The sequence below is a fragment of the Callithrix jacchus genome, chromosome 3, assembly GCF_049354715.1.
Source record: "Callithrix jacchus isolate 240 chromosome 3, calJac240_pri, whole genome shotgun sequence".
In the NCBI taxonomy this organism is placed as follows: Eukaryota; Metazoa; Chordata; class Mammalia; order Primates; family Cebidae; genus Callithrix; species Callithrix jacchus.
Window position 1 is genome coordinate 114,264,890 of NC_133504.1, and position 25,541 is coordinate 114,290,430.

At 39.8% G+C, this 25,541-nt stretch overlaps 2 protein-coding genes and 1 pseudogene across 8 annotated transcripts in view; 1 reads left to right on the forward strand and 2 right to left on the reverse strand.

Annotated features, from left to right (window-relative positions):
- Window positions 1-25,417, forward strand: ABRAXAS1 (abraxas 1, BRCA1 A complex subunit). Of its 5 annotated transcripts, none has more exons than XM_078367912.1 (10): window positions 1-182; window positions 3,220-3,310; window positions 8,986-9,022; window positions 12,311-12,495; window positions 13,546-13,612; window positions 15,524-15,717; window positions 16,771-16,890; window positions 18,260-18,344; window positions 22,409-22,523; window positions 23,428-25,417. In XM_078367912.1, exons 4-10 carry the CDS (start codon window positions 12,311-12,313, stop codon window positions 23,859-23,861), a joined length of 1,200 nt encoding a protein of 399 aa, XP_078224038.1. In that variant the 5' UTR covers window positions 1-182; window positions 3,220-3,310; window positions 8,986-9,022; the 3' UTR covers window positions 23,862-25,417. The 5 variants fall into 5 exon arrangements, with proteins under 5 accessions (XP_078224038.1, XP_078224041.1, XP_002745689.1 ...); XM_078367915.1 differs by having other exon boundaries at window positions 12,311-12,401; XM_002745643.7 differs by lacking the exon at window positions 12,311-12,495.
- Window positions 6,903-7,717, reverse strand: LOC118152250 (brain mitochondrial carrier protein 1 pseudogene; annotated as a pseudogene).
- The window catches only part of MRPS18C (mitochondrial ribosomal protein S18C), a 5,886-nt gene continuing 5,275 nt past the window's right edge, over window positions 24,931-25,541 (reverse strand). For all 3 annotated transcript variants that reach the window (XM_054253185.2, XM_008993055.2, XM_002745644.6), the window contains 2 exons: window positions 25,324-25,383; window positions 24,931-25,235 (listed from right to left, as the gene is read on the reverse strand). In XM_054253185.2, coding sequence (XP_054109160.1) covers window positions 25,107-25,235; window positions 25,324-25,383 — 189 coding nt within the window. In that variant the 3' untranslated portion in view covers window positions 24,931-25,106. The remainder of the gene's footprint in view (window positions 25,236-25,323; window positions 25,384-25,541) is intronic.

The window sequence follows — 25,541 nt, forward strand, 5'->3', positions numbered from 1 at the left end:
AGACCCCGCCTCGCAGCCGCCACAGGATCCGGGCCCCGAGCGCCCGGCTCTAGACCTCTAGAGCAGCCGGAGGCAGCGGCGGCAGCGGCGGCAGCATGGACGGCGAAAACACGTCGGCAGTGCTCTCGGGCTTTGTGCTGGGCGCCCTCGCCTTCCAGCACCTCAACACGGACTCGGACACGGTGAGCCGAGGGACGGGGCGGGGTCCGGCGTCGCCTGGGAAGAGCCCTGCGCGCGGCCTGCCTCCCCGCCGTTACCCCGGTCCTCGCCCGGGGGCACCCCCGACGTCACCGCGCCTCCTCCCGGCTGTCGCGGTTCTTCTTTCTCTCCCCCTCAGCGGTCCCTCAGATGTCGCGTGCCCACGAAGTCGTCTCCAGCATTAGCCCTCCCTTTGCTACCCTCCGTGTATTTCCCTTTTCCAACCCAAGTGTCCCACACGCCCCCATCTTGCCTCAGCGCCCTTTTCGCTGTGGAAACTTGGGCGTGAAAAGATGGAAAGTTCACGGAGCCTCCTCCCGCTGCTCTGCGGAGCCTGCGGTTAACTTTCCGTTTCTCGCGACGCCCGACAGGCGTTTGCAAAGCCAGCCGGACTTTTTCGTGCAGGGCAGCGCCTATGCGGGTTTGCTGAGATGGTAGGGTAAGGGAATAAAAATAGGTGTTGCATCCAGTGACTCTTTTTTGGCAAATCTTAGTGGATGGAACAGCTTAATCTGGTATATAAGAAAACTTTTTATTTGCGTTATTAAATTTGTTAAAAGAGTTTTTGAAAGTACATTGCCTATTTTCTAAAAGTTTTGTGAATCAAAGAAACACTGTAAAACTTTGAGCTTGGAAGTAGTTTATGCCCTGTAGTACTTTCAGTAACTTGCAGAAAGAAATTCTAAGCATCTAAAATACACCTCCCTGCTGTGTAATACAGTTCGAAGAATATCCTGCTGTACAATGCCTAGTAATTTCTGCTAAGTTCATTTTAAGATATAACGTCTGCCTTAATATAGGCCAGGTGCGGTGGCTCACACCTGTAATTCCAGCACTTTGGTAGGCCGAGGCGGGTGGATCACCAGAGCCCATGAGTTGGAGACCATGGGGGACAACCTAGTGAGACCCAGTCTCTACAAAATATAAAAATTACAAAATTGCTTTCTAGCACAATCCTAATAAAGGTTTTTGCTAGAATTGGTATATTTTATTTACATAATTTCATATAACCTTATAAATTAATACCCAGTAAAGAGCAAATATATGACAATTTAAAATATATGTGTAGCTGTGGAAATTATTTTTGCATGCCTTTAGTGTAGGTAGAATGGATCCTTTAGTGTAGGTAGAATGGATCCTTAAGTCCTCTGTAGCTTAAAGGATTAGCCCTTGGGAAGTACCTGAGTGCTAGAGAGACCCCTGTTTCTCAGATCTTTTTCTGAAAAGTGAAAAACCACCTTTAAAGGGTGGTTTTTCTGGGTAGTTGCACTTGCATTGCCCCTGCTTCCCTTCCCTGAGTTTGACTTTGGGAGTATCAAAATCAAGAATGCTAGATACTGGATATCCCCACGCATGATTCCAGTAAAGACTCATATTATGGAAATACTCCTTTTTTACTTTTAGGGGGGAAAAGCATTATTAATTATAAAGAATATTAAAATCTTCTGTAATCCCAGCACTTTGGGAGGCAGAGGCAGCAGGATCATTAGAGCCCAGAAGTTAAAGATGAGCCTGGGCAACATAAGGAAACCTCATGTCTACAAAAAAAAAATTTTTTTTTTAAAGAGGAAGTCACCAGGCTGGAGTGCAGTGGTGCAATCTCGGCTTACTGCAACCTCTACCTCCTGGGTTCAAGCGGTTCTTCCGCCTCAGCCTCCCAAGTAGCTGGGACCAGAGGCTTGTGCCACCACGCCCGGATAATTTTTGTATTTTTAGTAGAGAACGGGGTTTCACCATGTTGGCCAAAATGGTCTCGATCTCTTGACCTCGTGATCTGCCCACCTCGGCCTCCCAAAGTGCTGGGATTACAGGCGCGAGCCACCTTGCCCAGCCAAAAAATTTTTAAAAATTAGCCCAGTGTGGTGGCGCATGCCTATAGTCCCAGCTACTTGGGAGGTTGAGGCAGGAGGATTGCTTGAGCGGGGGAGGTCAAAGCTGCAGTAAGCAGTGATTGCACCAGTGCACTCCAGCCTGGGTGACAGAGCTAGACCCTTGTCAAAAAAAAAAAAAAAAGATATAAAATCTTCATTGTCTGTCAAGCACGTTGGGTCTTTAAGTGTGCCTAGAGAAATTTAGTTCTCTGAAACTCAGATAAATTACCACTGGGGTGGCAGAATACAAGTAGTTTTAAAAGAATTAGGCTCTCAGCACTCCTTTTAGAAAGCAGACTCTGAAACTGAATTTTAATCTTTCATATTGTGCATGAGTTTTAATCAGAAAACACTAATCATGTCATTTCATAACTTTGAAGCTTTCTCTAACTCCCAGAAACACATGTGGTTAAATACAGACTCTTTGGCTAGTCATTCGGGGTGTTCCATTATTGGCTGGCTCTAATTTATCTTTTATTTCCTTCTGCTCCAAGGCAAAGTGCTCTACTCATTGCTCAGTATATGCTCATTTCTGGCTTTAAGTCTTCTATCCTTACAAGTGTGTTGAGTGTTCCATGCTCTGCCTACACAAATATTGCCCAGCCCTTTAAAGTCTAATCTGTGCTTGCTCTCAAGGGCCTTCTCTAATTATTTTGGGCCAGGTTAATCTCTTTCCCCTTCCTCCCCTCTTTATTTCTACTTTTTTTCTTTTGAGACAGGGTCTTACTCTGTCACCTGGAGTACAGTGGCTTGATGACAGCTCACTGCAGCCTCAACCTCCTAGGCCTTGGTGATCCTGAGTAGCTCAGACTACGGGCGTATGCCAGCATGCCTACTTTTTTTTTTGAAGAGAGGGGTTTTACTGTTTTGCCCAGGCTAGTCTTAAATTTCTGGGCTCAAGCCATCTGCCCACCGTGGTCTCCCAGTGCTGGGATTACAGGTGTGAGCCACTGTGCCTGGCCTCTTCTCATTTTTATTTAACTCTTCATGTTTCCTAAGTAAACTAGAAGCATCTTAGATCTTTCATGTGCCTCCAACTGGTAGCACATACTTGTATATGTAGTAAAATACTCAGGAAATACTAGTTAGTTAAGTGACTGAACAGTAATTCTATCAGTGTATTCCATATACTGCCTCTTTATCTTCATAGGAAGGTTTTCTTCTTGGGGAAGTTAAAGGTGAAGCCAAGAACAGTATTACTGATTCCCAAATGGATGATGTTGAAGTTGTATATACAATTGGTGAGTCATTTATTTCTCCTATATTTGAGTCATTTGTGTCTCCTGTTTATGATAGTTTATGCTGAAAGGGGTCAGCATAAGTGGTTTTTTGTTTGTTTTGAGATGGAATCTTACTCTGTTGCCCAGGCTGGAGTGCAGTGGCATGATCTTGGCTCACTGCAACCTTTGCCACCCAGGTTCAAGTGATTCTCGTGCCTCAGCCTCCCAAGTAGCTAGGATTACAGGCGCCTGCCACTGCACTCAGCTAATTTGTATTTCTAGTAGAGATGGGGTTTCACCATCTTGGCCAGGCTGGTCTTGAACTCCTGACCTCATGATCCACCTGCCTCTGCCTCCCAAAGTGCTGGGATTACAGGCGTGAGCCACCACACCTAGACAAGTTACTGTTTTTAAATCGAGAAATACAGAGGCTGGGTATGGTGGCTCACACCTGTAATCCCAGCATTTTGGGAGGCCTAGGCGGATTACCTGAGGTCGGAAGTTCAAGACCAGTCTGGCCAACATGGTGAAACCCGTCTCTACTAAAAAATACAAAAATTAGCCAGGTGTAGTGGTGTACGCCTATAATCCCAGTTACTTGGGAGGCTGAGGCATGAAAATGAGACTGAGTTTTACTCTTGTTGCCAGGCTGGTGTGCAGGGGCGTGATCTTGACTCAATGCAATCTCTACCTCCCAGGTTCAAGTGATTCTCCTGCTTCAGCCTCCCGAGTAGCTGGGATTACAGGCACCTACCGCCTGGCTAATTTTTTGTATTAGAGATGGGGTTTCATTGTGTTGGCCAGGCTGGTCTCAAATTTCTGACTTCAAATGATCTACCTGCCAAAGTGCTGGGATTACAGGCGTGAGCCATCATGCCTGGCCTACAATATCATTTTTCATAACTGCATTGTATTACACCCTGTGGCCTTACTGTGATTTAAACAGTCCTTTAAATAAGTTAAAATGATCTGTTTCCAGTTTTTCATTATCATAAAGTATACTACAGTGAACATCCTTGTATATCAATATTTGGCTTTATCTATTATAGATTCCTAGATATGGTTGGTATTAACTGTGTCACGGGGTATGAACACTCACAGGGTTTTTGATCTGCATTAGCAGATTGCTTTCCAGAAAGATTATATCAGTTTCTACTCATACTGTATGTTATTTTTGTTTGCTACTTTAAAAGTTTAAAAATAGAAATATATGAAGTAGGAAATAAAAAATTTAAACTCTCATTAGTTTCCTTAGTGGCAACTACTGTTTCATGGATATTTTTTACTAGCTTGTATTCATAAAACACACAAATGTAAGTGTGTGTGTGTGTGTGTGTGTTGTGCCACTGCACTTTAGTCTGGGTGACAGAACAAGGCTCCATCTCAAAACAAAAACAAAAAATATGTGTAATGGCACAATCTCAGTTCATCGCAACCTTTGCCTCTCAAGTTCAAGCAATCCTCCCGCCTTGGCCTCCTGGGTAGCTCAGGCGCATGACCACACCTGGATTTTTTTTTTGTATTTTCAGTAGAGACAGGGTTTCACCATGTTGGTCAGGCTGGTCTCGAACTCCTGACCTCAAGTGATCCTCTCGCCTCAGCCTCCCAAAGTGCTGGGATTACAGGCGTAAGCCACGGTGCCTGGCCAAATGTATATATTTACACAAATGGGATCTTACATATGTGCCTAATATCTCCCAAGATATCACTAGTACAGAATAGTATCTGTGTGTATAACTTATCACTCTTTCTTTTTTGTTTTGTGTGTGTGTGTGTGTTTGAGATGAGATCTTGCTCTGTCAGCCAGGCTGGAGTGTAGTGGCACAAACCCTGGTCACTGCAGCCTCAACCTCCTGGGCTCCAGCAATCCTCGTGCCTGAGCCTCCCATTTAGCTGGGACCATAGGTATGCACCACCATACCTGGCTAATTTTTTATTGTGTGTAGAGACAGGATCTCACTTTGCTGCCCAGGCTTGTCTCAAACTCTTAGGCTCAAGCAATCCTGCCACCATGGCCTCCCAAAGTGTTGAGATTACAGGCATGAACCACCAAACTTGGCCCATCATTCTTTCTGCTGGCTGCATATATCCTATTATATGGACATACCATAATTTAACCATCTAAGGATGATTTTCTATTTTTCTTTTTTGTTAACATAAACAGTATTACCATGAACATTTTTTTAATATTGTACATATCTTTTTGCCTTTGTCTGAGTGATTCCTGGAGGTAGACTAGCTGATTGCCTTTTAGAAAACGTATGCCATTTTAGGCTTCTCCACAGTATATAAAAGTGCCTAGGTCCCCAGATTTTTCTGAGGCAGACTCTTGCTCTGTCGCCAAGGCCAGAGTGCAGTGGTACGATCCTGGCTAACTGCAACCTCTGCCTCTCAGGTTCAAGTGATTCTTCCTGCCTCAGCCTCCAGAATAGCTGGGATTCCAGGTGCCTGTCACTACACCCAGCTAATGTTTGTATTTTTAGTAGAGATGGGGTTTCACCGTGTTGACCAAGCTGATCTTGAACTCCTGACCTCAGGTGATCTGCCTGCCTCAGCCTCCCAAAATGCTGGGATTACAGATGTGAGCCACTGGGCCCAGCCCCCTTGCTCTTGCCAACACTAGGTGTTATCAAATATTTTAATCTTTGCCAAGTTGATAAGTGAAAAAATAGCATTTAATTTGCATTTCTTTTTTTTTTTTTTTTTTTTTTTTGAGACGGAGTTTCGCTGTTGTTACCCAGAGAGGAATGCAATGGCATGATATCAGCTCACCACAACCTCCTGGGTTCAAGCAATTGTCCTGTCTCAGCCTCCCGAGTAGCTGGGACTACAGGCGCGCACCACCATGCCCAGCTAATTTTTGTATTTTTAGTAGAGATGGGGTTTCACCTTGTTGACCAGGATGGTCTCGATCTCTTGACCTCGTTATCCACCCACCTCGGCCTCCCGAAGTGCTGGGATTATAGGCATTAGCCACCGCGCCCGGCCTTAATTTGCATTTCTTAAGTACAAAAGAGGATATTTTTTTTTTCATATTTTTACTTTTTTTCTTGGTCTTTTTCTTTGAAAAGGATAGGCCTGTTCCATTCTTTGACTGCATTTGTACTAGACTATTTTGCTTTTAGTGATTTGTAATCATATTACTTAAGGAAATTGGGCTTTTGTCATATGTTTTATATATCTATTTATACAGTTTATAATTTTTTTTCTGCCAATAAATACTTTAATGAGAACAGAGGCCTGTAACATATATAGCAGTAACCACCCTGGCCTATGCCTTCTGCTCTAGCCCAAGTCTGGGGCTAACCAATTACATTTAATCCACATTTGGAAAGCAGGCCGTTTTCAGTGTCATCCATCAGTATCCATTGTCATAGAAGACACCAATCTGGGGCTAGAGTCTCAATGTTAACACTTTCTCTCAGGGAAAAGTTAACATGGTAACACAAACATATAAATAATTTTGACTGCTCCTACTCTTCTTCCATCAGGAGGCCCTTAGGAGACCAGTGGTTTGGTAAATACTTACAACTTTGTCAAATATATTCGAACATGGGAAAGGAGAAGAGGAATAGAAAGGCTGGCAGGGCTGGGCTCATGTAGAATTCAGTCCTTAGATTTGAAGCCTCTTGAGCTGCTTATATGTAATTTAAAAAGTGATGTTTGGCTCCAAGCCAAAGCCAGTGTGGCCAAAATTCTTTATAGAGTGCAAAAAAGCCCTCATGTTTCCACATCTTTAAAATAACATCCAAAGTGCCCTTGTAGAGATCCACATGTCCCATGATTGCCCTCTGGTTCAACATGCAAGTGCAAACCACATCAACCAGATTAGAGGCAAGAGCCCCAGCCAAACCACATGTAAAGCTGGAAACAAAGTGAGTTAAAATTGTGTCTCCCATCATTCCTGACAATATTAAGTGCTTCTTAGTAATATCATAGACTGGTAGCTCTACTCCCACAACGACGGCAGCATGCTGAGCAAGTTGGAACCACACCCCTCCACAGACCCCAGTGCCTTCCTGTTGGTATATATCGATGAATCTGCCAATCATGTTCCCTTGGAACAACCTTCCTTGAGCCTGCATTAGAATCTTTAGAACATAGGTGAGATTGGCTGTTGTGGAAGACATCACTCCTGACACTACCCCACAGATCATGTTAAGAGTTTCATCTTCTAAATGTTCTACAAATAATTGCTTCAAGCTTGGGTATATCTCAATTTTAATGGTGCCATATTATGCTTCTCTTAGCAAAGCAGGAGCAATTCCTGAATACAGAGCCAATACACCTTCCTCTTTCGGATGTTTCACCGGAAACAAAGGGTGAAACATCCCTCTATGTTTTGTTTCTTTTTGAAATGAACATCATTGCTTTGGCCTTGAACCTGAAGTTGTGTTTTGGTAAGGTCCATAGGGAAGTTCCAAACTCAGCAATGATAGAGACAAGGCCATCATATACATAGAGTTTCCAATTCACACCAGAAATCTCATGGCTTACAGTGGTACTTTTCTGCTGCTGTTCAGGCTCATCGGACAACTAGGAAACAGGCTTCCATGGTCAGAAATGCCACCACAGCACTAACCCAGAAGCATTGAAACCCTGTAGTTTATAATTTTACTATGGTTTTCTTTTGTTGTTGTTCAGACACTTGAGTTTTAAAAGCAAGTCCTTTGTTGCCCTTGAATTGATTAATATTCTGGAAAGAGCAAATCAGACTATTCCAGAGGAACTTGTATCAGTGGCTGAGAGGTTTAGGGCACATCAACAGAAAAGAGAAATGGAAAGAAAAATGGAAAGCCCTCAAGGAAGGCCCAAGAAGTTTCATTAATGTCTTCTGTACTAGTGTGGTAGAGAATTCAAGATTTTTTTAGAAATATAATAAGACCAGAAGTATTGGGCATACCAGCAGTATGAAGAGAACAGACTGATTCTTAAAATAAGTGTTTGAAAATGTAGAATTCAGTATTTTATACTTTAATAAAAGCAGAATTATTTAAACTTGAAAACAAAAGCAAGTCCTTTATAGCAATATAAGATTATTTTTTTAAAATTAAAAAATAAAAGCAAGCCCTTAGAGCATTAGTGTGCTACCCAAAGTAGCTGACATACTTCTGGGTATTTGATTTAATTAAGCAAATGTTTACTGAGCAACTACATTGTGGTATTAGGTACAGTGCTAAGCTCTAAGGCATTTGCTCAAATTATTTTAAATGTTGGATTCTCACAGATGTTTAAACAGGTAAAATCGAAGAATCAACATATTCTTCCATTGCTTTGGTTAAGGAGATTTTTGTCATTTTAAATTCCTTTAACAGGAAATTTTATTAATTGGGTAAATTTAGAACACAGCCTTTTTAGATCTCAGTGAAAATGTGGCAACTTTGAATTTATCTTTTGTGTTGGAGTTATTAGACCATTATTTAGAGGAAATACAGCATTGTGGTTCCAGATAAGGTTCTGGGTTTTGAACTCTGGCCCTACCACTGGATTGGGCAAGCCACTTATCTCTGTTTGCCTGTTATATCATCTTTGAAAGGGGAATAATGATAGTATATGTTTCCGATTTTTTCTGAGGATAAAAATTAGATAATCAGTGGTAAAGTACTTCCTAGCATGAGGTAAAGGCTCAATACATATTATTCAAATGATTGTTAATTGAATTAATGTAATAATTAAAAATCCTTTTTTATTTCCAGACATTCAGAAATATATTCCATGCTATCAGCTTTTTAGGTAAGTAGTAGTGCTAGTAAGAGTAAGTAAATGATCCATTGTGTAAATTACTTACTCCAGCAGGTGAAATAGTTTTTTAAAACTAACAGATTATCTTAATTATCAGCTATGCATGGTGGTACTGATTAGAATGGAAAGCTTTTTTAAAATAGCTGAAAAATCACTTGTGCATTGTCAACCCTAGTAGTTCTCTGTATTTATATTACTTTAAGTTGATCTTCATTACCTTTCCCAGGTACCAGTTTACCTTGAGGATTGCTTTTCCTTCTCACACCGAGTCACCTCATTGCATATTATAAATTTAGTAAGTGAGGTGTTCTTGTACATTATCAATAGCAGCCCTTTTTTCTACCCTTTTATTCCAGCATATTTTAGCAACTTGTTCCTCACTTCTTGTATTTTTTAGTGTTATCTTCTGTCTGTTAGCTGGTTATGTTCTTTGTTTTTCTTTTTGAGATAGGTTCTCTGTCACCCAGGCTGGAGTATAGTGTCGTAAACACAGCTCACTGCAGCCTTGACCTTCTGGGCTCAGGTGACCCTCCTCACCTCAGCTTCTTAAGTAGCTGAGACCACAGGCATCAACCACCACACCCAGCTGATTTTTGTATTTTGGTAGAGACAGGGTTTTGCCATGTTGCCCAGGCTGGTCTCAAACTCCTGAGCTCAAGCCATGCTCCTTCCTTGGCCTCCCAAAGTGCTGGGATTACAGGTGTGAGCCATTGCATTCAGCTGGTTATGTTCTTTAACCCATTTCCTATTGCTTTCCTAGGGTGAAAACTTGCACTCAGTCCTACAGATAGTCATAGTACTGTTAGCTGTAATGCATTGTATATTTTTTAGCTTTTTATTGGCTATAACATACACATAAAAAAGTACACGAATGAATTTCACAAAGCAAACACATGTAATCATGTAACCATAGCATGGTATAGTTTTAATGAAATGGTTTTATGATTTATATAAACCACACAAGAAAAATCAGAACAAACAGCCTGGGCAACATGATGAAATACTGTATCTACTAAAATTACAAAAATTAGCCAGGCATGGTGGCATGCATCTGTAGTCTCAGCTACTAGGAAAGCTGAGACAGGAGGATCACTTGAGCCCAGGAGACAGAGGCTACAGTGAGGTGAGGTCATGGCACTGCACTCCAGTCTGAATGACAGAGCAAGTCCCTGTCTCCAAAAAAAAAGAAAAGAAAAATCAGTATAACTATCTTACAGACTATCTACTGTGCACATCTTTGAAGCTGTATAAGAATTACAGTGGAGCATATGGTTAAAGTGGGAAATAACTGTAGGAAATAGCAGAAAAAAAGGAGCTTAGTGTGATCTTAAACTGCTATGCCAGGAAAAGGTACAGCTCCTATACTGCCATATGTGTAATGGATATACAAAAATATTTGTTAGATGACTGAGGAATTCTTACTGGATACTCATAAAAAGGACTTTATTGAAGGATCTTGTGGATCAGCAAAGGATTTAAAGGAAGAGTGCAAAGTGATTAATTATCTTTTTCAACCATATTAATGATTAGACCAACTTAGAAGAGGCTAAGGCCTGAAGAAACCATCTAAGTGATGAGAAACCAGTGCCTGAGCCTTTTAGCTCTTACATGGTTGGGCAGGGGATGGGGCGCACACGGGGTGGGGACAGCATTAAGAGATACGTGAAATACCTCTCATTCAGAAAATAACTACATACTTTATTAAACAACACAAGAATCGGCCTGAAAAGTTCATGATTTAACCAAGGCCACAGATCTAGTTAATGGTAGAGCACAAACTAGAAAAATAAGGGTTTCTTGAGCTCTAATCCATCATTATATTATGCAGTTTCTTCCTCTTCCTGCTCTAATACAGGGGTTGCTAAAATAGAGCCTCATGATGTGTTTTTATATGGCCCTGGATCTTAGATTGTTCACTATATTTTTAAGGGTTGTAAAACAAAGAGGAAAAATATGCAATAGAGACTGGATGTGGCTGTCAAAGCCTGAAATATTTTCTATACGATCCTTCACAAAAAGTTTGTTAACCCTGTGCTAAATACATTGTGAATCAAACTTTTCCACTGCAATACACTGATTTGGTTACCTCAGAATTCTGGAGGAAGTACCGGCCTACTGAAACTCAGCGTACATATATATTTTTTTTTCTTTTTTTCTTTTTTTTTTTTTTCAGACAAGGCCTCGCTCTATCGGCCAGGCTGGAGTACAGTGGTGTGATCTCAGTTCACTGCAACCTCCCAACTCCCAGGTTCCAGCAATTCTCCCATCTCAGCCTCATGAGTTAGCTGGGAGTACAGGCATGCACTACCACGCCTGGCTAATTTTTTTTTTTCTGTATTTAGAGATAGGGTTTCACCATGCTTGCTAGGCTGGTCTCGAACTCCTGACCTCAAGTGATCCACCCACCTCAGCCTCCCAAAGTGCTGGGATTACAGGCATGAGTCACTGTGCCCAGCTTCTGAAACTTAAAGTCAGTTTTTTAAAAATTATGCAGGCAGGTCATGGTGTCTCCTACCTATAATTCATAATTTTGGGAGGCCAAGGTGTGGGTGGGTGGATCGCTGGAGCTCAGGGAGTTGGAGACCAGCCTGGGTAACATGGCAAAATTCCCTCTACAAAAAATACAAAAAGCTAGCTGGGCATGGTGACATGCCTGTAGTCCCAGTTAGTAGAGAAAGTGAGGTGAAAGGATTGCTTGAGGGCAGAGGTCAAGGCTTCAGTGAGCCTAGATCATACCACTGCACTCCAGCCCAGATGAAAGAGCGAGAGACCCTGTCTCAAAAACAATTAGGCAGTTTGACATGAATTCTGCATATCAGTTTCTACATAAAATGCCACCCTCTTCATCTTCTCCCCAGAAACTTCACATAAACCGAGTGCTTCCACAGATGATGTACACTGTTATCCCATTGTTTCTTTTTTTTTTTTAACCTGGTATGTAGCTATATCCTATTGTTAATCTTACCCTAATATACTGCTTTATTTTCTGATTTGAGGAGCTCAGAAGTGGACTATTCTAGGAAAATATAGGAATAAATTCTTGTATTTAGAGAATTTCTTGTATTTTCACATTGGAACTGTAAGTAGACAAAATATTGGAAATAGAAATAGACAACATAGTCTGCTCTGTTGCCCAGGTTGGAATGTAGTAGTGCCATCTCATGTCACTACAAACTCTGCCTCCCAGGCTCAAGTGATCCTCCCACCTCCCTCTCCCTAGAAACTGGGACTATAGGCACACACCACCACCCCCCAGCTAATTTTTGTATTTTTTTGTAGATGAGGTTTTGCTACATTGCCCAGGATATTCTCGAACTTCTGTGTTCAAGCCATCCACCTGCCTCAGCCTCCCAAAGTGATGAGATTACAAGTGCGAGCCACCATGCCCTGCCAAAAATTATTTATAAAGGATTTTGTATAACATATTTCACCATCATAGAAAATATTGTTGATCTTAATGAATGGTAATGAGAAGAAAATATTATTTGCAGTCTCTGTTATTGGAAAGGAAAGAAAGCTGGAAGTAGAATCTTTTTTATTTATTTATTTATTTTATTTTTAGAGATGGGGTTTCACCATGTAGGTCAGGATAGTCTCGAACTCCTGACCTTGTGATTCGCCTGCCTTGGCCTCCCAAAATGCTGGAATTATAGGCATGAGCAACCACGCCTGGCCTGGAAATAGAATCTTTTAGAATTATCTTTTGATTCTTCCTACGTCTTGGGTACTCCAACCTGAGTAAAGACTGCTATTCTAAAGCAAAACCTATTTCCTTCCCTCACCCCAAAAAGCAAGCCACCTCCCAAAATACATAGCTTTTGTAACTAGCAGTGAATAAATTGCCCTTTTGTTATTGTGCTTTATTACTGGTTATACATTCTTTTGTATGTATCAATGTTTTAAAAAATATGAATGAGTGAAATGATTGAATTGTGAACTGGCTATGTGAACTTATATATATATATTTTTTTGTTTGAGACAGAGTCTCACTCTGTCACCAGGGGCCAGGCTGGAGTGCAGTGGCGCGACCTCAGCTCACTGCTGCTTCCACCTCTTGGATTCAAGCAATTCTCCTGCCTCAGCCTCCCAAATAGCTGGGATCACAGGCATGCGCCACCACGCCTGGCTAAGTTTTGTATGTTTAATAGAGACGGGGTGTCACCATATTGGCCAGGCTAGTCTTGAACTCCTGACCTTGTGATCCACCCACCTCAGCCTCTCAATGAACTTACATTTTAATACCTGTATTTCATTGATAGTTTATTGTTTTAGGTTCAAAAAAAGTGATTCTCCAAAGTTATTCCTTTTTCCTTTTCGTTGCTTTATGGACTATGTTTCTACCACTTCAAGTCAATTTGAGAACTTTCTCTACTATTTATTTTAGGATTTCATCTGACAGCCAGATATATGAACTTTGGGTACTTTGGGTTAGGAATAACTAAAATTTAAAATACTCATAACATTATTTATATTTTTAGTATATTCTGAAATACCTTTAATTTTGGCTTTTACAGCTTTTATAATTCTTCAGGTGAAGTAAATGAGCAAGCACTGAAGAAAATATTAACAAATGTCAAAAAGGTATTCTCTATCTTCCTTTTTTGGTGTTATCTGCATTATTTTTGGTTCTTAAAAATACACAGCACTTTGATACAATTTTTAAGTGGTGTTTGATTGACATCATGGTATTCTGTAAAGTGGTAAGAAAAGGTTTCTTCCCAGAAATTCAAAGCAGTTGCTCTGAAAATAAAACTAGTAATTAAAAATAATAATTTTGTTCTCTTGACTATTATAATTAACATTGATCTCTTTCTCTTATATTTCTACCACACCCCTTCATGCTATCATTTATTCTATGACCTAATCAGTTTGTTATTTTACTTAGCTGCAATTTTTGTTTTTTTTTGTTTGTTTGCTTGAGACGGAGTCACACTCTTGTCACCCAAGCTGGAGTGCAGTGGCATGATCTCACCTCTGCCTCCCAGGTTCAAGTGATTCTCCTGCCTCAGCCTCCCGAGTAACTGGGATTACAGTCACCCACCACCCCGCCTGGCTCATTTTTGTGTTGTTAGTAGAGATGGGGTTTCACCATGTTGTCCAGGCTGATCTCGAACTCCTGACCTCAGGTAATCCACCTACTTCAGCCTCCCAAAGTGCTGGGATTACAGGTATGAGCCACCATGCCCAGCCTCAGTTATTATTTTTGATAGATAGTACAGGGATGTTTCCTGTATAGCCCTGAATTTGAATCCTCTGCAACATCATGTTTGTTTAAAAGTTGTTGAATAATCAAAATGGACTTTTTCCCCAAACACAAAATTTTTTCAAGGCGCTACTTTTTCTCTGAAAACTCTCTGATTTGAAAATAAAAATAGAGGCCAGGCACAGTGGCTCAGGCCTGTAATTCCAGCACTTTGGGAGGCTGAGGCAGACAGATCACCTGAGGCTGGAAGTTTGAGACCTGCCTGACCAACATAGAGAGAAACCCCATCTCTACTAAAAATACAAAATTAGCCAGGCGTGGTGGCACATGCCTGTAATCTCAGCTACTTGGGAGACTGAGGCAGGAGAATCGCTTGAACCTGGGAGGTGGAGGTTGCAGTGAACTGAGATTGCCCATGGTCGCTCTTGTTGCCCATTGCACTCCAGCCTAGGCAACAAGAGCGAAATTCTGTCTCAAAAAAAAAAAGAAATAGAGATTCATTGAAAGATGTTTCTTTCAAAAAACATGTTTAGCTGAAAATGCTTGGTTTTCTTTTTCCCAATTATTATTTGAGTATTTAAAAATATACCTGTAAAAATGCCTTGTTTTAAAAAACCAACTTTAATTTCCTCAATTTAAAGGTGCAAATATAAAATTTAGTTGCTGAAACTCACAGATCTCTAAGCAAAGCGGTTGCTTTTCTCTTTGTCTTAAGTAAAGGAGAATTATTTTCTGACTTAAAGGTTTAGTAATATTAACACGTTTGCTTAGTATGTTGTAGTTTACTAAACCCTTTCATGTGATCTTAATCTTGAAACCAACTTTGTCAGGTAGGTGATATCATTCCCATATAAATTTTAGGTAAAAGCTGTAGGGTTCAGCTTAACTTATTTAACAAACCAAATATCCATACAGGCCATCAATTTGTTTTTAGGGAGCAATTGCCTTTTAAGTGAATCAATGGCATTGATATTTCTTTCATTTAAATTTTGACTAAAGATTAAGATTGCAAGATAGCAAATGCTGTAAAAGAAACTAAAGGAAGTCAAGAATTTAATTCTTCCATTTAATCTATATTGATCAAAATTATAGCCTTTTAAATGAATGGAAAGTAATTTAAGTCAGTTTGTATATTTTACAAAAGTAAAGCATATGATAAAGTGTATTCTTTGTTTATATATGCCCCAAATCTAAATATTAAGCCATTTTAAGGTTGTTTATTTAATTATAATAGTAAGACATAGAATTGTAACTCTTAAGATATATATCCTTTTGTTTCTATATTTCAGAATGTGGTAGGTTGGTACAAATTCCGTCGTCATTCAGATCAGATCATGACTTTTAGAGAGAGGCTGCTTCACAAAAACTTGGAGGAGCATTTTTCAAACCAAGACCTTGTTTTTCTGCTATTAACACCAAGTATAATAACAGAAAGCTGCTCTACTCATCGATTGGAACATGCCTTATATAAACCTCAAAAAGGGTAAATATTGGCCAGTCACTGGCTGTTAGACTATTAGAAAAATATACCTACTATTTCGTACTTTTTGCCGCTTACAAAGTGTTTTCATATATTGTCACATCAGATTGTCACGATTACCCTCAGAACTAGATCTTACCATCTGTTAATTATAGGTGGGAAAATAAACGTCAGATAAGGAAATCAGAAGCCCAGTGTGGAATGATGACTTGTATTCTGGCACTGAAGAGGATTTGCTCTTACTATTTAACGTAGAAAAAAACTTTTTATGTTGACAAAGGATATAATTTAAAATTTAAGCCTAGATACTTGAGCAGTGTTTCTATAACTGAGCAAAGAAACAAAGTAGTTCTTGATGGTACACTAAAATGAGTCTAAACAGGGACACCCTCCCCCCACCCCCCACACCCCCCCGCCACAGGTTGTATATAGGAAACTACATTTTCACGGAATGTGATAATTAAGTTAAAAGAGTACCAACTAAGGATAATTTTATTGTTCATGGAAGATAGGGTAAATCTCAACATTAATACTGGCTTATTTATACATGTACTAATCAAAGGAGCCATTAAACTGTTTTTCTACACCATTATACTAAGCACATTTCACAGCTTTACATGCTATCTGGGCCCAGTGTGGTGACTCATGCCTGCAATCCCAGCACTTTGGGAGGCCAAGGTAAGAGGATCACTGGGCAACATAAGGAGACCTCATCGCTACAAAAAACTTAAAAATTAGCCAAATGTGGTGATGGGCGCCTGTAGTCCCAGCTTCCTGGGAGGCTGAGGCAAGAGGAATGCTTGAGCCCAGGAATTTGAAGCTGCATTGAGCTGTGATCACACCACTGCACTGCAGCCTGGGCAACAGAGTGAGACCCTGAACAAACAAAAACCAGTTGTCACAAGTCAGTAAATTATATTTGGGAAAAATAGTAAAGAATGGGTTGGGGTGTGTTTTTTTTTTTAATTTTGCAAGGGACAAGTAGTCTGTTGTAGCAGTTAGACACTAATCTTTCTCTGCATTCTAAATTCATACTCTAAAGTTTTATTTTGTCAGACTTTTTCACAGGGTACCTTTAGTGGTTGCCAATCTGGGCATGTCTGAACAACTAGGTTATAAAACTGTATCAGCTTCCTGTATGTCCACTGGTTTTAGCCGAGCAGTACAAACACACAGGTAAGATTCAACTGCTTTCTCACAAAACTTATATTCATCTTTGAAATTAATTTTCTTATTTTTCAAACAACAGCAGAATAAAAATGAAAGGGAAAACTAATCCATTACTCAAGTAAACTAGGGTATTTTTACCTTCCCCTTATTCCTGTTAGTACTTGTCTACTTACAAGATACAAAAAAGGTTGTGGTTAATCCAGGCCTGGTGGCTCACACCTGCCATCCCAGCACTTTGGGTGGCTGAGGCAGGAGGATCACTTGAGCTTAGGAGTTGGAGACCAGCCTGGGCAACAGAACAAATCCCCATCTCTACAAAGAAATTAAGAAAAAGAAAAAAAAAGTAGTGGGAGGAACTTGTTGCATGTCCTGTAAAGTTTAACATATCTATCCTAGATTAGAATAAGTATATAGCCTAAAAATTATAGTTTTCTAAAGCAGTGGTTCAGATTAAAGGTATGAAATCAGATATTTGTAAAAATCAGACTTTAGCCAAGACTCAGTAACACTATAGGCTGCTTAGATATAACTTTTTTTGTGGCCATTAAGGAAGTAATGTCAAAAACAGCAACACTGGTCCTACAGGATACCTACTAGACTGTAAACTTTATGAGAATAAGGACCTTGTTACTGGATGGAAAGTCTTGACTATTGTCAAAAAAAAAAAATGGAAAAAAAAAAGAATAAGGACTTAGGTTTTACTTACTTTTGTGCCCCCACAGTGCTAACAGCATAAAAGCTGAATACCATATTTCATTGATTCTCAGATGTACATTTTTCATATTTATCTCTGAAATTGGGATGTCTTACAAATCATGCCTTCTTAGAATTACTTTTTTCCTGCATGGATCATAAAATAATGATGCCTCTTTCAATTAACAGTAACTTAAATTCAGTAAAATATTTTAAAAATTGACTCTGGTTCCCATTGCCAATGAAGAGAATTTTTTTTCTTCCTACAATTTTTTTTTTTTTAAGATGTGGTTTCATCATTTGGCCAGGCTGGTCTTGAACTCCTGACCTCAGGTGATCCACCCACCTTGGCTTCCCAAAGGGCTAGGATTACAGATGTGAGCCACCACACCCGGCCTCTTCCTTCAATTTTTATCTATTTTTATGCAATCTTCCTCCATCCTCACCTTTTTGGGATACCTGGCAATAGTACTTAGGAGGCTAAAAGGTTTGCTAATGTGAAGATCAATGAAGTAGGGTTTTGTGGTTGGTTTCTCTGTATACAGAGAGATTGACAAAATTATGGTTCCTACAAAACCACTAAAAAGAATCTTCCATTGCTCCTTGACTACGAACAAGTTTTTCACCTTATCATTAAAATGAGTTTTGTGTATTTGCCTGAGGAAGTGGTAATTTTTTACAGCTCTAAATTTTTTGAAGAAGATGGATCCTTGAAGGAGGTACATAAGATAAATGAAATGTATGCTTCATTGCAAGAGGAATTAAAGGTAAGTTAACATATCAAACACTTCAACCACTTCTAGATAGAGTTCATATCAAATTAATGACTGACATGTTTTAGGGATAACCTGACATCTTGATTAGATTAATACAGTTAGGAGTTACTTGATGAGGGGTATACCTTCTGAGAAATGTGTTATTAAGCAATTTCATCATTGTGCAAATATCATATACTTACATAAACCTATATAGTATATGTATTTTTACTTCTAGTTTCACATGTCCCCAAGCTATTACTGAATATCAGTAATTTACCCTATTTGACTGAAATGCCAATATCAAGTGCTATAATCAGCTTTCTGTATGTGCTCCATTATAATCTTGTGACCCCATCATAGATGCTGTCCCTTGTTGAATGAGATACTTCTTTAGCTTCATTGACTGAGATGTACTTCTTTAGCTGTAGTAACAAAGATTGCAATCTCTGGCTTACAACAACCATGGTTTAGTCTTGCTAACATTGTATCTTAGTTGCAGCTCTACTCCTTTTCTGAATGTCATCTTCATCCAAGATCCAGGCTAAAGGAGCAGCCCTTATTTGGGATATGTTCTCATGGCATAAGGCAAAGAGTAAGAAAGCTAGTGGAAATTCACAACAGCTCTTAAAACTTTGCTTAAAACAGCCATGTCACTTCTCAGATTTCATTGGCCTGAACACATCTCATGGTAATAGGCAGGGATATGTAATCCTTCTTACAGAATAGAGGGAAGTATACTTGGGAACAATACAGCAGTGTTAAGTTCTATTTCATGAGTCAGTTCAGGTCCTTTGAGAACTAGATATCAAGATGGGGATTATAAGTGCAGGAGATTTATTGGACCTGAGAAGGATAAAGAGGAGGCAGGAAGAGCCTTTAGAAAATACTGCAAGTCTGACCCCTGAGAAAGGAGAGGGGGATAAGAGGACATGTGGTTAAGAAGAGTCTCAGACTGCAGTGCCATTTTAAGAAAGTTCCACTAGGCTGATGGGGAGTCCTTGAGCAAAGTTACCCCAAAATTGTTCTGTAGGCATGGACTTGCACTAATACCTGCACTGTGCTCAGTCATTGGCTAGGAAGAGCCCAGGGTGGCTTAAGAGCAAACACAGTGGTACATCCAAAGCTGGGGCTAAGTCAGCTATGCTTCCCCCAATTGGAGATCTAAGGAGTATATCTCCATGGCCACCATACTCATCAGTAGAGCACACTAACAGAAAAGCAGCTGAAACATTTTGATTCATATTATACTATTTGTTCATATGAATGATACAGGAATTTTAGATGGTAGAAACATCCAGAATCTCACCATCTTCTTTATTTTTTTGAGACAGTGTCTTGCTCTGTTACCCGATGGAGTGCAGTGGCACAATCTCAGCTCATTGCAGCCTCCACTTCTCAAGCTCAAGTCATCCTCTTCTCTCAGCCTCCAGAGTAGCTGAGACCACAGGTGTGCACCACCACGCCCAGCTGGTTTTTTGTACTTTGTGTAGACAGGGTTTCACTATGTTCCCAGGCTGGCTCCAACCCCTGAGCTCAAACAATCCACCCTTCTTGGCCTCCCAAAGTACTGGGATTACAGGCATGAGCCCCATGCCTAGCCTGGAATCTCACCATTTTAACATAACTATTTTCATTCTGCCATGTGCTCCAGTTTTTCCTTAATGTATGTATACTTTGATATATAGTTGACAGTCATGGTGACCTAACTTTGTGTCATGATTTTTTAAAAACTTGATACATCAAAAATTCTTCCTGTTCTGATATATTCTTAATTTTTTTTTTTTTTTTGAGACAGAGTCTCACTTTGTTGTCCAGACTGGAGTGCAGTGGCACGATCTCAGCTCACTGCAACCTCTGCCTCCTGGGTTCAAGTAATTCTCCTGCCTCAGCCTCCCGAGTAGCTGGGATTACAGACACCCGCCACTATGCCAGGCTAATTTTTGTATTTTAGTAGAGACAGAAAAAAATCTTCGCTGTTGGCCAGGGTGGTCTCAAACTCCTGACCTCAGGTGATCTGCCCACCTCTGCCTCCCAAAGTGCTGGGATTACCAGTGTAAGCCACCATGCCCGTCCTCTTTATTTTTAATGGCAGTATATTTAATAGAGCAGTGTTACGGAAAAATACCAATTTGGGGCCAGGCGTGGTGGCTTACCCCTGTAATCCCAGCACTTTGGGAGGCAGAGGTGGGTGGATCATGAGGTTAAGAGATCAAGACCATCCTGGCCAACATAGTGAAACCCCGTCTCTACTAAAAATACAAAACTTAGTTGGATGTGGTGGCATGTGCCTGTCCCATCTACTTGGGAGACTGAGGCAGGAGAATTGCTTGAACCCGGGAGGTGGAGGTTATAGTGAGCCAAGATTGTCCCACTGCACTTCAGCCTGGCAGCCTGGCAACCTGGCAACAGAGGGATAGTCAGTCTCAAAAGAAAAATCCAACTTGGGCTAAAATAGGGAATGTAGAGGTATATCATTGGAACTGTAGACAGAAAGCAGCTGAACTTTAGTAAGGAACTGGAACCAGGAGCTAGAATGCCAATAGAACTTTCTGTGTCTGCACATTGCTATCCTTCCAGACCTTTTTGTTTCTTCATCCACTTCCAGGGCAGAGAACAGCCAACCCACAGCTCCTGCATTTAGATTTCTTTTAGAACATGGGATTTTCCAGTTGGCTATGTAATACCTTCAAATTGCCAGGCAAGAATCTAATTAGTTCTACTTGGGTCAGCTAGGGTGAAAGGTGGGTACAGAGGTTACTGGCAAACTGTTATGTCAGGGCAAAAATGTTCTTAAAAAGTAGGCTTGGCCGACATCCTAAAAAGTATCCACTAAAACTGTCAAAACAACTATTAGCCTACAATTGGAAATTTTTTTTTTAAATATTCTCCCCTTCCCCAGTTGTTTCACGTTATACTAAGAAACATCATCTTACATAGATTTTTATTGTTATTAAGATACATTCCCAAATGGAATTATGGGGTCAAAGATTATTGGTATTCATACTTTTTAAAATTTTTTTAAAATTTATTGAGACAGAGTCTTGCTCTGTCTCCCAGGCTGGAGTGCAGTGGCGCGATCTCAGCTCACTGCAACCTTCACCTCCCGGGTTCAAGTAATTCTCCCACCTCAGCCTCCCGAGTAGCTGGGACTACAGGCACACACCTCCACACCCAGCTAATTTTTTTGTATTTTAACAGTGACGGGGTTTCGCCACGTTGCCCAGGCTGCTCTCAAACTCCTGAGCTCAGGCGATCCACCCATCTCGACTTCCCAAAGTGCTAGGACTACAGGCATGAGTCACCACACTTGGCCAGTATTCATACTTTTAAAACTAAAGACAGGCAGAACTGGTCTGCTTTTCAAAAGTAGTTTTATAGGAAAAAAATCTTCAATAGTATCCTTTCATAATAGTAAGATACAGTCACTTTGTTTTTACTTGTATTAGTGTTAAATGTATATCTGTATTTTTTGTTTCAAAGTGAGTTAAATTTTTTCCTTTATTTTTGAGACAAGGTCTCACTGTATTGCCCAGGCTAGAGTGCAGTGGCGCAGTTTTGGCTCACTGCAGCCTCCGCCTGCTGGGCTCAGGCAATTCACATGTCTCAGCCTCCTGAGTATCTGGGACTAGTCATGCATCACCACACCTGAATAATTTTTTATATTTTTAGTAGAGATGGCGTTTTACCATGTTGCCCAGGCTGGTCTTGAACGCCTGAGCTAAGGCAATCTGCCTACCTCAGCCTCTCAAAGGGCTAAGATTACAGGTAAGATATCATGGCTGGCCCATGAGTTAATATTTCAGTTCATTTCTGTGTATTTTCAACGAAATAACTGGCATGATAAAAACTGTATAAATGAGAAGTTACTATATCTAAAAAAGCATTTTATAACTTAAAAGGCTTGTTTATAACCTACAAGTGCTTGTTACTGAGGTCCTCCAGAAAATAAATTTATATAAAAGACAAATAGTTTTTGGCATTATATACCACCAATGATTTTATATTATTTGTGAATCTAGATGGTGTTAGTATGGAGCTTGAAATCTTATTTATGCCCTTATTTTATTTTGCAGAGTATATGCAAAAAAGTGGAAGATAGTGAACAAGCAGTAGATAAACTAGTAAAGGATGTAAACAGATTAAAACAAGAAATTGAAAAAAGGAGACTAACACAGATTCAGGCAGCACGTAAGTAAAAAATTAACATATCTCAGCTAGGTGCGGTGGCTCATGGCTATAATCCCAGCACTTTGGGAGGCCAAGGTCGGTGGATCACCTAAGGTCAGGAGTTAAAGACTAGCCTGGCCAACCTGGTGAAACCTTATCTCTACTAAAAATACAAAAATTAGCTGGGCATGGTGGCCCAAGTCTGTAATTCCAGTTACTCAGGAAGCTGAGGCAGGAGAATCCCTTGAACCCGGGAGGCGGAGGTTGCGATAAGCCGAGATCGTGCCACTGTACTTCCAGCCTGGGCAACAGATCCAGACTTATTCTCAAAAAAAGAAAAAATAACACATCTTTACTTTCTGTGCTTTTTATTTATTATTAATTTTTTTTTGAGACGGAGTCTTGCTCTGTCACCCAGGTTGGAGTGCAGTGGTATGATCTCAGCTCACTGCGACCTCTGCCTCCTGGGTTCAAGCAATTCTCCTGCCTCAGCCTCCTGAAAAACTGGGATTACAGGTGCCCACCACCATACCCACCCATTTTTTGTATTTTTAATAGAGACAGGGTTTCACCATGTTAGCCAGGCTGGTATTCAACTCCTGACTTCAAGTGATCCACCCACCTCAGCCTCCCAAAGTGCCGGGATTATAGGCATGAGCCACTGCACTTGGCCCTTTCTTTGCTTTTAAAGAACATGATACTATAGTAGCTATATTACTGACATGAAATAACACAACTTCAATTTTATCTTAGAATACTGAGGTGTATAAATTAGAATTTAAAATTATGTATATTATTCTCACTTTAGAGAATTCAATACAATTGTTAATAAATCTTTTTTACTTAATTTTACTTACAAATAGTTAATTATAAAAGCTTTGTAGAAGAAATGTTATATGTTGAACTATTATTCTGTTTTGTTTAGGAGAGAAGAACATCCAAAAAGACCCTCAGGAGAACATTTTTCTTTGTCAAGCATTACGGACCTTTTTTCCAGATTCTGAATTTCTTCATTCATGTGTTATGTCTTTAAAAAATAGACATGTTTCTAAAAGTAACTGTAACAACCACCACCATCTCAATGTAGTAGACAATCTGACCTTAATGGTAGAACACACAGACATTCCTGAAGCTAGTCCAGCTAGTACACCAAAAATGATTAAGCATAAAGCCTCAGACTTAGATGACAGATGGCAATTCAAGAGATCACGGCTGTTAGATACACAAGACAAGCCATCTAAAACAGATACTGATAGTAGTAACAGAGAAAAAGCATCGAAAATGAGCAGCCCAGAAACAGATGAAGATATTGAAAAGATGAAGGGTTTTGATGAATATTCACGGTCTCCTACATTTTGATCCTGTTAACCTTAAAAGGGTTTTTTTTAATTTGGCTGATGTGTAAAGCCAAACTTTTCTATTGTTTTTACTATGTTGAGCTACTTGTAGTAATCCAGATTTCATTTGTTTTTCACTATGTTCACCTGTTTGCAGTAATACACAGCTAAGTCTTAGTGCATTTATTTTACAAAGTACTTTTTCCAATCATCAGATGCTTTTATTTCCAAACCTTTTTTCACCTTTCACTAAGTTGTTGAGGGAAAGGCTTACACAGACACGTTCTTTAGAATTGGAAAAGTAAGACCAGGCACAGTGGTTCACACCTGTAATCTCAACACTGAGGGAAAACAAGGCAGGAAGACTGATTGAGGCCAGAAGTTAGAGACCTGCCTGGGCAACGTAGTGAACCCATCTCTATTAAAAAAAAATATTGGAAAAGCAAAAGTAGCCTTATTTTCACAATGTGGAAATAAATTTATATGAAAATGTATCTAAGTCATTAAAATTCTTAAGTGATAATTTTTTATAAGTACATTATGGCTAGAGTTGCCAGATAAAATGCTGGATACCATGCAGTAAATTTGCAAAACATTTGTACTTGCTAAATTTGGCAGCCTTAATTATTACACAACTATAACACAACACAAACAGTAATCTCTCCCCTAGTTTAGAGTCCTCTGCATGAAATTTAGCAAATCCATAATTTTGAGTTCAATATAAGCCTGGTAATCCAGTGTGTTTGGGATAGGCCAGGGAACTCAGAACTGATACATATATACATGTCTATATGTGTCTATACATATATACACATATATACATATGTCTATATGTGTCTATCACATTCAACGTCTATTAGGCCTAAATCATCTCTGTGTAAAAGACACTACTGGTTTGAGGATAGACTTATCTAGGAATATTTTGTCCTCCTATGACAGCACCACTATCCGTCCCAATGTAACATTTCTACAAAGGGAAGATCGTTTAACCAGGCATACTTAGATTTGCTAGTTAGAATATCATTCTGAGCAGTTTTAACACCATTCAATTGAACAGTATATTTTTATATGAGCTACTTGGGGACCAGATATAAATGACAATCACACAGAACCACTTTTATTCAACATGTAAAATGTGATGAGTGTTAACATTTTAAATAAGTGATGTGCTTAATGGACACTGACTGGTATGAAGGGGCAGTGTCATTCCTTACCTCACTCCTGAAACACTTTTCTATCCAAAGGTTGGTTTGAGTCAGTATTGGCATCATACAACCATGTATTGTAAGGTAAGTTTATTGGTGGTAATGTGATAGAATTTATTCCCGATATCTGATATTACAAACTTTAGGGTCCTTGAGATATGCAGGATCCTTGTATGTAACTGGCATAAACCCTGTAAAGAGATAAGTAAAGTTTTTGACAAAACATAATAAGCAAACTTTCAGCTAACTCAATTCAGTTGTTGAGGTGCTCTCTCTTACCCAATATTTGAGCTCTCTTAATTGCTTTTGTGATTTCTTTCTGTTTCTTCCCACAAAGACCTGTAAAATAAAAAGCAATCTTATTCATAAAAAATGTCAGTATTTAAAGTTCACATTTTTTTTTTTTTTTGAGATGGAGTCTTGCTCTGTCACCCAGGCTGGAGTACAATGGCATGATCTTGGCTCACTGCAACCTCCACCGCCCGGCCTCAAGCAAT

Bases quoted from the DNA above. Each gene is read 5' to 3' on its own strand.
- ABRAXAS1 (XM_002745643.7), top strand. From the start codon at position 96: ATGGACGGCGAAAACACGTCGGCAGTGCTCTCGGGCTTTGTGCTGGGC. The intron at 183-3,219 runs GTGAGCCGAGGG...TTATCTTCATAG, and splicing joins TCAACACGGACTCGGACACG to GAAGGTTTTCTTCTTGGGGA. The intron at 9,023-13,545 runs GTAAGTAGTAGT...TGGCTTTTACAG, and splicing joins CCATGCTATCAGCTTTTTAG to CTTTTATAATTCTTCAGGTG.